Source organism: Achroia grisella, unplaced genomic scaffold (assembly GCF_030625045.1).
Source record: "Achroia grisella isolate CSIRO2021 unplaced genomic scaffold, CSIRO_AGI_Agris_v1 utg501, whole genome shotgun sequence".
NCBI classification, from domain to species: Eukaryota; Metazoa; Arthropoda; class Insecta; order Lepidoptera; family Pyralidae; genus Achroia; species Achroia grisella.
Window position 1 is genome coordinate 874,522 of NW_026712897.1, and position 18,295 is coordinate 892,816.

Consider the following 18,295-nt stretch of genomic DNA (forward strand, 5'->3'; position numbering starts at 1 on the left):
AATAAAGAAACTGAAAACGTTGAAAATATAAATGGATATTTTAAAATGAATGATTTAAACACACATTTAATAGAACCATTTACCTTTGAAGAGTTTATTCTTGCTTTGAACAATAGAAAAGATACTACTCCGGGACTTGATGACATACCATATTTACTTATTAAAAATCTTCATGTTAATTGTAAAATGAAATTACTTGAAATATATAACAATTTATGGGAACATAATTTAATACCCGACTCTTGGAAAACTCTAGCAATTATACCTGTTTTAAAACCTGAAAAAGATCCGTCTTTAGCTGAATCATACAGACCGATTGCTTTGTCATCTTGTGTGGGAAAGATTTTTGAAAATATGGTTAAAAATAGATTAGAAATGTACGCAGAAACTAGAAATATTATACCTCCATTACAATATGGTTTTTGTAAAGGAAAAAGTGCAATAGATAGTCTTCTAAAATTTACAGGTGATATTAAAAATGCTATGCTATGTAACTTACCTCTTATTAGTGTTTTTTTAGATGTACAAGGAGCATTTGACAATGTAGATCTATCAACTCTCGTTCAAATTCTTAATTCATACAACATACCAGGTAAATTTTCAGAATGGTTATTTAAATTATTTTATGGAAGAACAGTTTTTGTTCGATATAATAATAAGCTTTATGGCCCGAAATTAGCATTTAAAGGTGTAATGCAAGGCTCTACATTGTCTCCACTCATATATTTACTATATACTGCGGAAATTCACCGATTTGTAAATTTGAAAAATGTAAATATATTGCAATATGCAGATGATATTGTTATGTATTCTTCTAGAGAAAATATTTTACAAATACAAATTGACCTAAATCTAAGACTTAGAGAACTGTACAAATATTATAAAACTAAATTGAAACTGGATATTAATCCCTATAAAAGTTCAGTTATGGTCTTTAATAGATGTAATTCTTTGTACAATCTAAATATTAATTATATAAACAATGTAAACATAAATATTGTTTTACTCGAGGCCAAGAAATCAAACAACACCGAATTGGATAGTAAACAAAGATATATTCGGGTGTAAATCGAACTCAATAATTACAAAATTCCGTACAGTGGTCATAATCAAAGAAAACGAAACTATAGCGCGTTGTACATTTCACCTAGCGCCATCTAGTATAAATATTGAGAACTTTAATTGATATTGGTCGAACATTCCGCCCACCAAGAACTAGTGTTCTTAATGACCGCCCACCATGACATTTATACACAACTAATAAAGTAGGCACCCAATTATTTTTTAAAATGAATATACATATCTAGAGAAATAGAACTAAACATCGTAATGAATACAACAAATATCTTCGCTAGATACTTCGTACATCAGCAAGAATCAAACACTAAATTATACTCTATTAACAATGTGACTAAAACAAATGAAACAAACAAAAACAAACAACGCATTAACAAATCCTTACTAAATGCCAAACAATTAAAAGAAAACAAACAAAGCACAATTACACAAATTAAACAATTACAAAAAAATCAATTTTAAAATACACATTTAGACATGCAGACTTATAGCTATATAACAACTTATTGAACAACTGGCAAAATACAAAGTTTCGATACAGGTCTTTTAATACAATTTTCTTTACAACGCAAGGTGACAACTCTAGTTATATTGTCTGGACCAGGGTGCTTTTCCTCAATTCGACCGAACAACCATCTACTTGGAGGAAGATCATCCTCTTTAATTAAAACAACTTGGCCTATTTGAGGTTCAGGAGTAACTTTTGTCCATTTATACCTGTTGCAAAGTGTTGTGAGATATTCTCTTGACCACTTACGCCAAAAATTTTGAGTAAGTTTCTGCATGAGTTGCCATCTACGCAACATACTGCTATTATGGTTCATGTAATTATTTTCTGGAACTGTAATAAGCGGTTCCCCAATCAAGAAATGGCCTGGTGTGAGAGGCAAACTATCCTCCTGACTAGTGGGTAACCTATACATAGGTCTAGAATTCAAGCAGGCTTCCACTTGGGCCAACAATGTGGAAAGCTCCTCATAGGTTAAGGTGGTACCATCAAGCACACGTTTCAAGTGATACTTTGTTGATTTAACCCCTGCCTCCCAGATACCCCCGAAATTCGGAGCGCGGGGAGGTATAAAATGCCATTCGGTTCCTGTATTTGCTAAACATTGAGCAACTTCATCTAAAATACTCGACTTTTCAGCCTTAAATAAAACACGTAGCTCTTTTGATGCGCCCACAAAGTTCGTGCCGTTGTCGCTCCAAATCTCCTGACAGTGGCCTCGACGAGCCACGAATCTCTTGAAAGCTGCAATGAATCCTTCACTCGTCATATCACTTACCACTTCCAAGTGGATTGCGCGTGTCACCATACACACGAAAAGGCATACATAGCCCTTGAAGCATCGACATCCGCGACCCTTGGATATTCTAACGTTGATAGGACCGCAGTAGTCAACTCCACTTCGGCTAAATGGACGGCTCGCTGTAACACGTGAGCTTGGTAAATCACCCATGAAGGGTTGTTGGCACGAGGTACTATATCGAATACATGTAATACACTTCTTAATATATTGTCTAATTATACTCCTCACGTTGATAATCCAGTACCTGGTACTGATATAATTATGCATTAATTGTGGTCCGCCATGCAGCGTTTTCTCGTGAGCATCTGCTACAATTAACTTAGAGATATGATGATCACGCGGCAAGATTATAGGGTGTTTCGCATCATAATCTTCTTGACTATGCTCTATACGTCCACGTACTCTCATTATATGTTTATCATCTAGGAATGGACACAAAGACAATATTTTACTACCTTTTGGGATGGATCGACACTTCATCAACTGTTCAATTTCAATGGGAAAGGATGAGCTTTGGCAGTGTTTCAGGCAAATGTTCAGACTATAATTTAATTCAGCAGCTGTAAGATATGAAGGTAACAATTTTCTATGTTTCAGTTTATTAACGATCCTCAAACAAAAAGCAATTACTCTTATCAACTTATTGAGTGATGAATATTTAGTCCAGACAGGCAGTTCTTCATTACTTCGATCTGAGACAGCAAGGTAAGATTTAATGGCTTTTTTCTCCAAATCAGTAGACAAATTCTCAATTAGAGGAAACTCGTAATAGGATTCATGTAACATCTGCGGTCCATGCCACCATAATCCATGCTCGATCAATTCCCCTGGCCTCAATCCTCGAGACGCGCAGTCAGCAGGATTTTGATTAGACTCAATATGTGACCATTGACTGCTGTCTAAAACCTCTAATATTTCAGTTACTCGGTTGGCGACAAACGTCTTCCAACGGTTTGGTTCGCCTTTCAACCAGGCTAAAACTATGGTTGAATCAGTCCAAGCACGTAATTGAACCTTGGATACCTTCATGACTGATGACACCTCCGATAACAATTTTGCCAAAAGTACCGCGCCACAAAGCTCTAAACGAGGTATGGAGATCTGCTTAATGGGAGCAACCTTAGTCCTCGCTCCTATCAAGTTAACATGAACTTCTCCAAACTTGTCTTTAATACGAGAATAAACGACTGCACTATATGCATCGTTGGAGGCATCACAATATCCGTGGATTTCTATGTCAGTGGTATCGTATGTTGCGTGCATCCACCGAGGTAATTTGACTTGATTAAGTTTTGGCAATTCTTCTCGAAATGAAATCCATTTATCTAGCAGATCAGATGGCACTTCCTCATCCCAGCCAAGTCCTGCAAGCCAAAGCTTTTGAATGTATATCTTCGCTTGAATAATAACCGGTGCAATCCAACCCAGTGGATCAAAAAGGCGAGATATATCGGATAAAATGACTCTCTTTGTAATTGGCTGCTTTTGTGGATGTAATTTAATTACGTACTCAAATTCATCAGATGAGACATTCCATGACACTCCTAAAATTTTGACCAAATCATCTGTCTTAATCACCAAGTTTCTGTCTGCTTTGTTGTCTTCTTGAATTTCTTGCATAAGTTTCTGACTATTACTTGCCCATTTCTGCAATTTAAATCCACCTCTTTCTAATAATTCGACCATTTGATTGTATATATCAACTGCTTCCTCTTCCGTCTGACAACCTGACATAAGATCATCCATATAAAAATCTTGCAGTACTCTATCAGCTGCCAAAGGGAAGTGCTTGCCTTCATCCTTGGCGACTTGTTGAAGTGACTTTACTGCAAGATAAGGCGCAGAAGAAACTCCAAAAGTTACTCTCAGGATACGGTATTCCCTGAAGGGCTCGTTTGAATTGTGTCTCCACAGAATTCGCTGAAATCTGGTGTCTTTGTCATGTACCTTAACCTGCCGGTACATCTTGATGATATCTGCCACAAAGCAAATTGGATAAGTACGCCACTTCATCAATAGATGTCTCAACTCTCCCTGCAATCGTGGACCGGTAAGTAGGTCATCATTCAATGATTTACCATTATTCCCTTTACACGAAGCATCAAACACCAGACGAACCGCTGTGGTTGATTTATCTAACCGAACAACAACTAACAACGGTAAGTAAACGGCATCTGCTCTAACCTTTTCTCTTTCTTCAGTTATAAGTTCCATGTGATTCATATCTATATATTCTTCTATTACTTTTGAACATTCCTTTCTTAGAATTGGATCCTTTTCTAACTTTCTTTCCATAGTCAGTAATCTCTTTTTAGCTATTTCTTTAAAATCTCCTTGTTCGCAATCAGGATTATTCTTGCGAAACGGTAGTCGCACAACATAACGACCTGATTCATCCCTGGTTGTAGTCTTTTCATAATACTCTTCACAAGCTTTATCTTCTTCTGACATGAAATTCTGCTCTTTACCAGACTCCAACTCCCAGAACTTACGCAATATCTCATCAGAATTATCCAGCGAATGCATGCTAACTATGCTGGAATGGTGACAATGATGGTTTACTTCTACTCTACCGGATAATATCCACCCCAGCTGTGTATCTTGAGCAGTGACACTGCCCTTTCTAATAATATTATTCGTTAGGAACATTCCATAAACATCCGCCCCTAGCAACAAGTCTATCTTACTAGGTGTACCATAATCGGGATCAGCCAGAGTTAAACCTGATAATTCTGGCCAATCTTGAATATTAAGTTTTTGAGCTGGTAAACTGGATGACAAAGCGTTCAAAACATAGGCCTGAATTTCATAACTAAACGAGGTATAAATGGACTGTATCTTAAAAATGACCATATGTTTGATGGATAAGTTAAACTGATCTCCACCCAAGCCAGATACTATTCCCTTGAAAGGAATTTTACGAAGCCCTAATAATTGAACAACACGCTCCGTAACGAATGAGGCTTGAGAACCCTGATCCAGTAATGCTCGCAGTGTATAACAATCTCTATTAGTGTCCACGTGTACTAAAGCCGTAGCCAACATTACTTGACCAGGTGATGATATTGAGCCATTAGCAAAATGTGTTGAAATTCGACTTGATTCTTGAACCTCCTCTCTCTGCACATTTTCTTGCTCTCTGTGCTCGGATTCATTCGTTTGATTTAGTTCCATATTAGACGATGAACTCGAACTTCCCTCAGGGTGCAGTAAAGAGTGATGTCGCCGTCCGCAACGCCTACAAGTGGTACGTCTCTTACATCGGCTCACTGGATGATTACTTCCAAAACAGTTGAAGCATAATTTATTTTTCTGAATAAATTCATGACGACTTTCATAACTCTCATTACAAAACTTTTCACATTGGAATAATAGATGACTTTCTTTACAAAAGGAACAGGAGATTGCGGTAACACTAAAAACTTTTGGTCTCTCTACTTTATCATCATTTCTCTCGTTATTATGAAGACATTCCATAGCCAAAAACCTGCATTCTAGGAATTTATTGAATTCCTCTAACGTTGGTAATATGTCTGAGTGGTCACTGATCCTGTGCTCCCACTGAACTCTAGTACTATTATCTAGTTTTAATGACACAAGATGTATAATGATAATGTCCCAAGAAGATGTATTGACTCCTATATTAGATAATGCACTCAGGCAATCATTTGTTGTGTCCAGTAACTGCTTGATTCCGTTTGCAGACTCTGTCATCAACTTCCTTTGACCGACCAGTCTCGTGAGAATTGAATTAGCAATATAGCGCCTATTATTATATCTCTTTTTTAGCTTATTCCAACACTGTGTATAATTAGCGTCTGTGATTGGGATATGACGTAATATCTGTTCAGCTTCTCCACTGAGGTGTGCCTTTAAGTAGTGCAACTTCTGAACTTCTGCTAAAGATGTATTACTGTCGATCATAGAAACAAATAAATCATGGAAAGACTGCCATTCCAAATATTTTCCTGAGAAAATTGGTAAAGAAATTCGTGGTAAATGAGCAATACTACTTCCAGAAGGCGAGTTTGAAGATTGATCTTTACTGTTCTCCTCTTTTTCCTTTGGTTCATCTTTTTTTAATAATGCCATAGAATCTTGGAGTGCACATTTAAATTCAACATATAATTCTTCAACTTCATCAAATAGACTTAGTTTAAAATAACTTATATCTTTGTCTGTATCTACGGCTTCTTTTAAAATATTCCGATGATTTTCTTCAAACTCCCGCCAATTATTATTTAAAATATTTAATCTCTCTGCAAAATATCCATATGAACTACGACTTTTTGACTTTTTATAATTGCTATAATTTTTATTTATTTTATCTTGAATACTTTTCTGAATTTTCATTAAACCTTCCATTTTTGTTTTAGTAAATTGCCAATTGAAAGTTGAAAGTCAATTAATAACCGTTTGCACTGAGTCTTAAACGATACACTGGGTGAGTGAGCATAAAAAAATACAAATGTCTATTCACAATGTCGCACTGATTACTAAAGTTCAAGTTATTAGAGTTAGTTCAATAATCACTGAATGTTACAATATTTAAACTCACAAATTTTTCTAAGTTTTTTATTAGAACCCGAAAATTTTACAAGTGTTTTTTGCATTTATTTCGCTGTGTTTTCGGGCATAGGTTCCCCGTCTCACACAATTTTGGCGAAATATTCTAAGTCCAGTTCACTAATTATTTTTCTAAGTCCCTAAGCTACTCCTAACCAATAATAACTTGATTGTACTTACAGTTCGTCCCAGCTACTTACGACACTAATCACTAGCTCACTCACCACCGAACTTCACTTCACTAAAGTACCACTAGAGGTCGCCACTGTCCGGGTCGAAGGCCAATGTTTTACTCGAGGCCAAGAAATCAAACAACACCGAATTGGATAGTAAACAAAGATATATTCGGGTGTAAATCGAACTCAATAATTACAAAATTCCGTACAGTGGTCATAATCAAAGAAAACGAAACTATAGCGCGTTGTACATTTCACCTAGCGCCATCTAGTATAAATATTGAGAACTTTAATTGATATTGGTCGAACAAATATAGTCAATGAAAAAACATTTTTAGGAATAGTTTTTGATAGCAAAATGTCATTTTCATCTCATGTTACAAAAATATTGAATAAAATGGATAAAAGTGTCAATATTTTGAGATACTTAGCTGGTGTTAGTTGGGGTATGGATCCCAAGTTACTAAATATGTTGTATAAGTCCATTGTTAGAAGTCATTATGATTATGGTCTGTTTATTTATGGAAATTGCATAAACTATACTCAATTAAGAAAAATAGAGGTAGTACAAAATAAGGGTCTTAGAATCATAACAGGAGCAATGTGTTCGACTCCTATTAATTCTTTAGAAATTGAATCTGGCATTCCTCCAATTCATGTAAGACTTAATTATTTGATGGAAAAATATTATTTAAAAATTTTTGCAAATAATACACTGAGTAATATATTAAAAAATAATAAAATTATACAAATTGATAATGAACTATTAAATGAATTTGTTAATATGTATCAATGTGATAAATGGTCTTACGGTTCACTGGATGTTCAAACTACAAAACCTACAATAGTACAGGAGAGAGTGATGGATAATAATGAATTTATAATATACACCCAAACATATAAACCTGATTACAGAAAAATATTTACTGATGGATCGAAATCTGAAGACTCTACTAAAGCGGCATATTTTGACTCCTTTACTAAAACTGGACAATGCTATGTACTAGATCAACATTCATCGGTTTTCACTGCGGAAGCATATGCAATTTTTAAAGCTTTGAAATATGTACAAGACATAGAAAATTCAAGACGATTTCTAATAATAACGGATTCTCTAAGTGTATTGACATCCTTAGATAATTATAAAATAAGCTACAAAGATAATTTATACATTTACTTAATAAGAGAAATTTTATATGACATGAAATTGTACAAAGTTATAGAGTTCATGTGGGTTCCATCTCATGCTGGTATTACTGGAAATGAAGTTGTAGACAGAATGATGAAGATTAATGAACTGGATTGTCATTTGGATTTATCGCCAGTGCCAATAACTGACTACAATGCATTAATTAACAGAAGGATGTTTAGTAATTGGAATAGAAAATGGGCAGAAACCAAAATGATAAAAGGAAAATGGTATGCTGATATACAGAAAGAAATTTTTGGAAAACCATGGTATTTCAAATTACAAGAACCATCTAGAAGATACATTACAACGATTAATAGAATTCGTATGGGACATGGGCAGTTTCCGGCTCATTTGCATAGAATAAAATTGAGATCTTCTTCAAATTGTGACTACTGTACAGCAGAAAATGCCGATTTACAACATATTATAATGGAATGTCCAGCATTTGGTTTGCAGAGACTTATTTTGATAGATGGCTTAATAAGTTTATATAATAAAAAAGAAGTACCCCGCCTCTTGCCATCTATCCTACAAAATAAAGAAAGTTATCCATTTTTATACGAGTTTATACATAATACAATAAGAACGTTATAGATTATAATGCTAAAGATATAGTTAAATGTAATTGTTTGGCTGAAAGGAGATTTCCAAGGCCGTAAAATACTTAATAAAAAAAAAAAAATGACTTATTATGTACTTACTATAGATATGTAATTTATTTGAATTTACTTTAATTCAGTATTTCATTAACTTAATGCATTTATGTATTTTTTTATTATACTTCTTACTGATGATATGGTTTAATGAATAAAAATAGTAATATGTATAATGTTACATCAGTTTATTTACTGATGTAACATTTCGCAAATATGTTTACTATTTACATCGAACAAATATTTCGTATTTATGATTCTTAATTATTTTTCAATGACGAAGTATTCTAATATTAAGTTACTAAAATATGAAATTTAAACGGGGTTACTATGATGTTTTCCTGAGAACTTGTGCCAAAAGTCCGTCTAGTATCGCGGTGAGACATTATGAAAACGGCGTCTACAGAAGCTACACGTACTCCGAGTTGTATGGAGTATGTGAATATATATCGCAAAATCTTCAACAAATTAAATGTAATAAAGGCATAATTGGATTAATATCTAAAAGAAACATCATCATACCATCTGTTATAGCTGCGTACGTTACCATTTTATTAAATTAATAATGTATTTAAAAATACGGACACCTGTGGCTCACTTATTCTTTTGCATGATTTCAGGGCTCACAAATGCTGTACTACATTCATGTTTTTGGACCCCACACAGGATATAGAAAGCGTAGCTAATGATATGAAATTTAGAGTTGTCATTTATATAACAAATAAGGAAAAGGCTTTGAAAAGCGAGTTCTTTAATAAAAAGCCAGATAAAACTGTGACAATTTTCAATTTGTTTGTGTATTTCTATAATTTTGAACATCTAAATAGTGCTATATGTATACCTGAATATTCATTCATAGCCATGACATCGGGCAGTACTGGAGAACCAAAACACATTCAAGTTCCTGTGCAATGTATTCAACCAAATGTAGATGATCTAACTAAATTGTTTAATATTACATCCAATGATGTAATATATTTCTCTACACCTCTTACATTTGACCCTTCTATGATAGAGATATTAATTGCCTGTTTGAATGGAGCCTCTCTTCTAATCGCACCTGAAAAAGCAGAAATATTATTTCCTGAAAATAGAGAAAATTCTGTGACATTCTGGCAGCTTACACCATCAAGGTTTTTTCAGTATTCCAATGCTGATATCAGGAATAAAATATTAAGTCCTACTTCAACATTAAAAATATTGGCCCTGGGTGGGGAGCCCTTAAATGGAGTTAAAAGACTAAAGGAACTGAAAGATGCAAACAATAAAACAAGAATTTATACTTTGTATGGAGTAACAGAAATGTCATGTTGGGCCTGTGTGGCTGAATTAGACCTTAGTAGAATGTTATCTGATAAAGAAATACCTTTGGGTAATTGCCTATCTGAAACAGAATTGCATGTGGAACCAAATGTTGATAATAAAGAATCTGGAAAAATAGTATTAAGTAAGTAGTATTTAAAACTTTTGCAAATATTAAATTTAACACAAAATTCTTTTATTTTTTTTTTTTTGACAATTCACACAGCGCCATCTAGACCCAAGTTAAGCTAGCTAGAGCTTGTGTTATGGGTACTAGTTAACTTATACAAATACATAGATATTTTTCTTTTTGTAAATACATACATATTATACATAGAAAACATCCAGACCGATACAAACAATCATACTCATGAATACAAATGTTTGTGCTGTGCGAGGAATCGAACCCGTGACCATCGGACGTAAAGCGGTGTGCTTGACCGCTAGACCACCGAGGGTCGATTTAAAATAATTAATATAAAAAAATACTAATTCATGAATATTGCATCACTAAACTATGAAATACAATAATAAAACTATTCTAATCTTTTCAATTTTATATTTATATAATTTAAATGACTGATATTATTAAATTAATTGTTCTAATTTTCAGTAAGCAAAACGAGAAAGTGTATTATTTTAAATAAATCAAATGGAAATGAAGAAGAAAGTTCCCTAAAATTCATTGACACTGGTGATTTGGCTGAAGTAAAAAATGGTAATGTATATTATAGAGGACGCAAAGATGATATTATTAAAAGATTTGGACACAAAATTAATTTACAGTACATCGAATCAAGTGTAATGCAATGTCCAAGAGTGAAAACAAGCTCTTGTATCTGGCTACCTAAACCATCACTTTTAGTTGTGTATTTCTCATCAGAAACACTTAGCAGCCAAGAATTGTCAGACTTTCTAAAATGTAAGCTTGATGATAAGCACTGGCCAGATAAAATCATTAGAGCTGACAATTTACCCACAAATCCACATGGAAAAATGTCTAAATTGCTACTATCTAAGATGTATGAGGAAACAGTGAATATGCCACTAACATTAGATTCATTAAGAGTTAGTTTTTTGAAGGAACTCCAAATTATAATGAGTAAAGTAAACTTGACTTATGAAGAAATAAAAGACAAAGATTTTTTTTCTATTGGTGGCACATCATTTCTGGCCGTGTCCATGTGTAACAAGCTGTCTCTCAGCTGTCCAAAATTGGGCAATCTAATTCTACCTTACTTGGTGTCTCAAAAAACTACCATTGATGATATCTTACAATTGGTACATAAAGAAACATGTGATAGTGAAATAAAAGTTAAGAAAAAAATTAAAAGGACATACTCAGATGCTCATAGTTGTACACAGAGTCAGTCTTACAAGAGGTCTAACACTGAAAGTTCAACAAATCTTATAGAATTCATACTATTATGGACCAGTGATACTGGGAAATGTGTTGATGCCTCTCCATTATTATTTCAAATAGGATTGTAAGTGGCTTATAATATAGTTTTATTGCCTGTAATATTATATTTATTATCTCACTCTTATCAGGGATAAGCTGTTGGTGTATATATCCTACATGATAATTGAAATAAATAAAATGAGCATGAAGCTGTCCAGTAAAAATTTATAGTATACAAAATCTAGTATGCCAGCTTCTATCTATGATTTTGTCTTGTTCATATTTACTATTGGTACTTGACTTCTGATTTCAATCTAGTATAAAAATTAAAATACATATATAATGGACTTATTATTTTTCAGCAATTTATATGCGATAGTCGGGAGTCATTCTGGCAAAATCGTAGTTGTAGATGCAATATCTGGAATATTGCAGGGCACATTAATAGTAAATTCGCGGATTGAAGCATCCGTATTCTGTTACCACAAGAAAGAAATGTCACCGTGCGCCGTGGTTGGCGCACATGACGGTACCGTGCTATGCTTTGCATTGGAAACATGCAACGAAATCTGGAGGATTAATATTGGGTCCATGATAAAAAGCAAAGCAACATGTTGTAATGATTTATTCTATATTGCTTCCTATGATGGAAGAATTAGGTGTATTGATGTAATGGTATGAGTATACATTTTTTGTTAATTTGAAACAAAATTAATATACGTGATGATAATATACACACTCAAATTTTTACCAGTGTTGATATAAATTTAAAATATACTTAAAAACACGTTCATCAATATATATTAAAAGTAATATCTACTAAAGTTAAAGTTCGAAACGAGGCACTATTGTCAGATTGATTTTTTGATAAAAAATTATATCTATCTTTTTTTACTTTAACCTTGCAGACTGGAGAAATCAAGGAAACTATTCATATTGCAGATCAGGGGATATCAGCCAACTTAGTTCTAGCTAAAAATAAGTATGTGCTTCTTGGCACCCTGTCTGGTGTCTGCGCAAGTATTCATACAATCACAAATACAGTAGCTTGGTGTGGAACTCTTGGCAGCCCAGTGTTTGCCAGTCCCATACTATATGATGATGACAAATATGTGGTATTTGCTGAAGTTAATGGTGATATTCATTGCAGAACGGTCGAGAAAGGTATCAAGGTGTGTTGTTAGTAACATAATAAATTATCACTTAGTACCTATAGATGGTACTCTATGTAGCCATTCATAATACCTTTGAACAATCACCACAGCGCCATCTAGATCAAAGCTAAGCATAGCTTATGTTATGGGTGACAAGTGATATAAATCTGTTCCTCTCATGGACTAAGTTTTTTCTCTGCTTTGTAAGAACTGTTTGAAGATATTTAGCTAAAGAAGATACAAGTTATAAATCTATTTACATTGGGAAAAGAGGATTGTTAATAATGTTAACTAATGCTAGCAATTTATTTTGTAAGGTTGATAACTAATGCAGATAGGTGCATCATTCCCTTATCATCTAATAAAAAAACTGTAACTTTTAAAAAACCCAGTTTTTTATTTGCAGATTTGGAAATATCAAGGATCAAAAGGGAATATCTTTTCGTCACTTTATGTAAAAGAAGTTGATAAATTAAAGTGGCAAATGGTTTTTGGTTGTCATGATAGTAATGTTTATAGTATTAATATTAAGAATTTCCAGCCTAGCTTGCATTGGAAAACACAGCTTACTTCACCTGTGTACTCCACACCTTGTGGCTTAAGTGATAAATTAATACTAGCTGCTTCCAATGATGGGAAGATCTGTGTTATAGATGGAGAGACAGGGATGATATTAGCAGATTATCAACTGCCTGGTGAAACTTTCTCATCTCCAGCAGTCTATGGAGATTACATATTCATCGGTTGTAGGAATGACCACCTTTACTCTTTGAAATATGTTTTAAACTTGTAATTAAACTGTCTAGTTAATTATAAGAAATTAATATATGATCACTGATCTACTGAAAGATGTTATAAATATCACAAACAAATGTTTGATTATGTATTAAATTTTAATATGGGTTAATAAAAATCATAATGTTCATTATGTATCTTTATTCATGATCTTACACAAAACATATACATGTATAATGAGCATTCATATTGACATATTACAAATATGATATGGTTACAGGATCAAATAATGTACCAAAATGGAATGCATATCATTCGATACAATTAAATCTACACTTGTGCAGATCATCATAGTAGCTTCTTAAACTTAAAAAATAATAAAAGCATCTTAATAGTTCAATAAAATCCTTTAAATAACAATCTTAACGTTTTGCAATATTTTTGGTAATAATAAAATAATATATTTGCTGGTACCATTTGAATGAGAATAGTTGCACATATACAATTGTCTACTGCCAATACACCTAAGCTCTTATAAATCAGTACCCAAAACTCCCTAATGAATATTTTTATAATTGTTGCCAAACAGTTCAGTAAACAGATTAAAATTAACAAGCAATTTACATAGATATAACTTATTTTACTGCTCTTCCTCTCCTAATTCAACTTTAACTTTGGAAAAGTCAAAGTCTTCATCTGTACCACGTTTGTAAATCTTTAGTACATCTAAACATGTTGTCTCAAAGTGAGTTGTTGCATCATAGGACTCAGATATAAAGATGGAGCTTTGGCTTCCATCATCAGTAGGCTCATAATAGTCTGTCACTGACACAAATTTCTGCCTTATGGGTCCCAACACATCTAGGCCAGGCTTAATCTCAGATTCAGGATCCTTAGTTTCAACTGTAGTGGACACCATAGCAATGAACCATCCCTTTGCAGCTACCTGGTGTGTATAGGAGACCAGTGACACATAAATATCGGAATGCCTTCCAACTTGCTTCTGAGGAATGATAATCTGAGTAGATAGTGCATCCTTTGTATTAGCAATAGGATGATCCAATAGACAAATGCAGCGAATCACCTGTGCCTTCTTGCGGACTCTGTCAGGGACATAGCTCGGGTCACAATACACTTGCTTGCACTTAGCTATCTCATTTCCAGAGCGTACTCCAATAACCTTACCACCTTCTCCCAGGACAATCTCATCAATGGGTTTATCCAACATGTATGTACCACCATAGATAGCAGAAAGACGAGCAAAGCCTTGTGGGAGCTCACCCAATCCATACATGGGATACAAGTATGGAGATTTCCCATATCTTGCCAAGGAATCCGAGTACAACTTAATGCGTCGAATGGTTTGAATAGCAGGTTGCTGGAGGTAATTGTCATCAAGATAAAGTGCTAAAGCATGACCAGTAAAGTCTTGAGTATTTTTATCAAGACCAAACTTATCATACAATGATTGCATATTGGCTGTGCTGGGATCGAAATCTTTCCATGTTTTGCTATCTTCCTCTTGGAAGTCTTGAACATAAATCAGAAAATTACGAAACCGTCTTTTTTCAAACATACCCATGAGATCAGATGCAAGCGCCTCCTTTTGATCGACCGGCACTTTAGATATTTTTCCACCCTTGTAGACATAGCTGCCTTCCACCGATTTGAATTCCAAATACCGGGTGACGCCCGTATGTATGAGCAGCTTTACAAGAAGGCCATTGGCCATCAAAAATTTCGGAATCAAGTCCACATTCCAGTCGCGGCCTCGACCGTATGTTTCATCCGGTGCCGGTGCATTGAACTTTGCGAACAATTCTTCTAACGGGGTAATTGACGCAGATTCTCCGCCGTAGTACTTGTTACGATCAATGTGCAAAACCTTCTTTCCAGAAACAGATAACATCCCGCTGAGGATGCATTCCTTGAGTCCGGTGCCCAATACAATAGCGTCATATTCTTCATCCATGGTGAAACGAATCAAAAGGTTTAATCCTTATAAATATTCCAATAAGAAATTGTTAACCGGGAGACAAAATGTCAAAATGTCGGAAGAATTAATATGTCGGCCATGCATGGGTGACGTCGACGAATCAGTGTTGCCAAAATTCCAACAATGTTTAGAGCGCTAACTACTAAGCAAAACATCAATAACATTAGACAACCATCTAGTTTTTAAACGTGTCAATGAAAACTTTACATTATTATTTTGTATAAAAAAATATACTTATTTTGAATCATTATAAAGTTGAAATATGTTCTTATTACTATTATTACTATTTGCATGGATTTAAATGAATTTTTCACATTAGGGTTTCAATATAAAATTTAAATCTTAGTGTATCTTAATACTATTTTGTTATGTTCTTCAACTTAGACTAAACATATTAAGCAAGTGCACACTTGGACACTGTGATTACTTACTTAGTCGTAAAATGCTCTATGTTCCGTATATAGGTATTCTATGGTACAATCTGACGTCTAAACACAGAACATTGTTCTGAGTTTTAGGTTTCTGACACTGACACTGTTTGACACGAACACGGACAGTGACGAACATAGAACTGAATAATTGTGTCGTGTCTTTCAACTCCAAAAGCACATATTACTTTTATTCGCTACCTATACGTAAATGATTGTTTACACCGTGGCAATCAATTTTAATTTTATAGAAAAGCTCTATAATTGAAAAATGTATTGCAATTTATTTATAATAAAATATCTAATTGTGTTTCGTGTTAGTTGTAAAAACAGTTAACAGTGATGTGTACAATAGTAAACAGATAACTTTAAACCATATGTTTCATTTATAATTTATTATCCTGTCGAATCAAACGACCAAGTTATTGTCGTTTTAAATGAGAGGAAACAGCAAAATAATAATTTCTCAGATGAATAAAAATGTCAACAGAAGGAAGCGGCGAAACTCCCTCAACAGTGCCAAGTTTGCCTGGAGCACCGGAACAAACGTACTTATTTCCCAAAGTGAAGGGCCACTCCAGATCTATAAGTCATGGAGGGACTCCAATGCTGGCCGGGAACCCGGCGGCACAGCGTCCACTCAAGTCCGCGTTACGGGGCCATCAACGTGCTTTGTCCCATGGTCAGATAGTAGAAGGGCCCCGTGCGGCTTCGGGGCCCGGTCACAGCCGAACCGGTAGCCGCACAGATTTTATTTTACCGCCAGGACACCGGGAACCGGCGCCGGCCAGTGCTCAGCCACGTTTAAGCTCGATTCGCGCGCACCATTCTCGCCAGGCCTCTCGTTCTGACTCCATCTACACAATTCGTCGGAGCTCAGTGATTGGACCCTGGCGACGTGCTGTTTTCTGGCTCCTACGTCGGCAACAGCCTGCTGTTGATAACCGTCTACTTATAGTCACCCCTAATCACCTAGTGCCTGACAAAACTCCTCCAAAGGATCACCCAAATGGACACAGATGTGATAATAAAATCAGGACTACAAAATATACATTACTATCATTTTTACCAAAGAACTTGTTTGAGCAGTTCCATAGGATTGCAAATGTGTACTTCATTTTCATAGTTTTGTTGAACTGGGTACCAGCTATCAGTGCATTTGGTAAGGAAGTTGCAATGCTGCCAGTGTTGTTTGTGCTTGGAGTGACTGCTATCAAGGACCTGTTTGAAGACCGCCGGAGACATCTATCAGATAAAAGAATTAACAATTCATTCTGCAGGGTTTATAAAAAGTGAGTACATCATTATTTTTTCTGCTTTGAGTATCCATAGTTTACACTGCATAACAAATTTATAGATATATATATATATGTATATACATTGTCATTATTAAAAATGAGAGAGATGATCCAATGAATTGAATGAATGAATGTACAAGTTTATAATCAATAGAGATTCACATAAAGTGGTCTTAATTTTTAATATTTTTATTATAAGTACTTTATTTAACATTTGCTCCACTGATTATGTGCAACCAGCAATATAATAAATATATTAAAAATAATAATTGATATTTTGATTTTAAAAAAATCAATTAATTTTAATATATACAAATTTTAGAAACCAATGTTCTATCCTAATTTAGTACTTCTGGGTAAAACCAAAACATAACCACATCCTATAAATACAGAAGTGATAGATTGATATAGTTTTAAATAAATTGATAAAAAACGTTTAGATTGAGATTCCAAGACTTGAAAATAAAAGCAGGATGATTTAACAGGAATCTGGAAATTACATAGTTATTTTATTTAAATGGTACATTAATAGTAATTCATTGCTGCTTCTACACATTTTAACCAGTTAAGTTTTTATCAGTAATTTCGGCTAGACAGCGATTTGAAACGAGATAATTACTTGTTTGCTTATAAAACATAAGCAAACTCTTAGCTAAGGGTAACTTTTAAGCGCAACTTATTTCGCGTGTACAGTTAAAATATATTTAATACCCTGGAAAAACCTCTCAGCAATAACCGCCTCGACGGACTTACAGATCCTCTTAATGAACTTCGAGAAAGAATAGAATTGATTTCGTATCACGTCAGCCTAATAAACTGCACGGGAACATATACGTATTTTTTTACGGTAGCGACTTTGAAGCACAAAACGTTCTTAGTGGTGCATTTCTAGAGTATTATAGACCAACAAATAAATTTTACATTTGAATTCGTACTATTTGCTATTTCGTAGGTATCCTTGAAACCACTAACACAGTTGTCACAGCTACAAACACAACTCTTATCG

General features: G+C 34.3%; 5 protein-coding genes across 5 annotated transcripts in view; 3 read left to right on the forward strand and 2 right to left on the reverse strand.

Annotated features, from left to right (window-relative positions):
- Nucleotides 1-1,580: 1,580 nt before the first annotated feature.
- Nucleotides 1,581-6,752, reverse strand: LOC131846131 (uncharacterized). Its single transcript, XM_059195358.1, has one exon. The coding sequence runs from the start codon at nucleotides 6,750-6,752 to the stop codon at nucleotides 1,581-1,583; it is 5,172 nt and encodes a 1,723-aa protein (XP_059051341.1).
- A 1,161-nt stretch (nucleotides 6,753-7,913) lies between these two features.
- Nucleotides 7,914-9,178, forward strand: LOC131846132 (uncharacterized). Its single transcript, XM_059195360.1, has 2 exons — nucleotides 7,914-8,769; nucleotides 9,162-9,178. Exons 1-2 carry the CDS (start codon nucleotides 7,914-7,916, stop codon nucleotides 9,176-9,178), a joined length of 873 nt encoding a protein of 290 aa, XP_059051343.1.
- On the forward strand, nucleotides 9,175-13,729 carry LOC131846121 (beta-alanine-activating enzyme). Its single transcript, XM_059195348.1, has 6 exons — nucleotides 9,175-9,512; nucleotides 9,595-10,421; nucleotides 10,890-11,763; nucleotides 12,041-12,353; nucleotides 12,587-12,850; nucleotides 13,239-13,729. Exons 1-6 carry the CDS (start codon nucleotides 9,283-9,285, stop codon nucleotides 13,623-13,625), a joined length of 2,895 nt encoding a protein of 964 aa, XP_059051331.1. The 5' UTR covers nucleotides 9,175-9,282; the 3' UTR covers nucleotides 13,626-13,729.
- A 22-nt stretch (nucleotides 13,730-13,751) lies between these two features.
- On the reverse strand, nucleotides 13,752-15,668 carry LOC131846122 (rab GDP dissociation inhibitor alpha). Its single transcript, XM_059195349.1, has one exon. It carries the CDS (start codon nucleotides 15,537-15,539, stop codon nucleotides 14,208-14,210), a length of 1,332 nt encoding a protein of 443 aa, XP_059051332.1. The 5' UTR covers nucleotides 15,540-15,668; the 3' UTR covers nucleotides 13,752-14,207.
- A 739-nt stretch (nucleotides 15,669-16,407) lies between these two features.
- LOC131846096 (phospholipid-transporting ATPase VD) overlaps nucleotides 16,408-18,295 on the forward strand; it is a 54,170-nt gene continuing 52,282 nt past the window's right edge. Inside the window, exon 1 of the mRNA XM_059195318.1 lies at nucleotides 16,408-17,283. Within this exon, the coding sequence (XP_059051301.1) occupies nucleotides 16,472-17,283 (812 nt within the window). The 5' untranslated portion in view covers nucleotides 16,408-16,471. The remainder of the gene's footprint in view (nucleotides 17,284-18,295) is intronic.

Coding starts and splice junctions, on each gene's coding strand:
- LOC131846131 (XM_059195358.1), bottom strand. CDS start 6,752: ATGGAAGGTTTAATGAAAATTCAGAAAAGTATTCAAGATAAAATAAAT.
- LOC131846132 (XM_059195360.1), top strand. CDS start 7,914: ATGTATCAATGTGATAAATGGTCTTACGGTTCACTGGATGTTCAAACT.
- LOC131846121 (XM_059195348.1), top strand. CDS start 9,283: ATGAAATTTAAACGGGGTTACTATGATGTTTTCCTGAGAACTTGTGCC. Junction 9,513..9,594: donor ATACCATCTGTTATAGCTGC/GTACGTTACCAT, acceptor GCATGATTTCAG/GGCTCACAAATGCTGTACTA. Junction 11,764..12,040: donor TTATTATTTCAAATAGGATT/GTAAGTGGCTTA, acceptor ATTATTTTTCAG/CAATTTATATGCGATAGTCG.
- LOC131846122 (XM_059195349.1), bottom strand. CDS start 15,539: ATGGATGAAGAATATGACGCTATTGTATTGGGCACCGGACTCAAGGAA.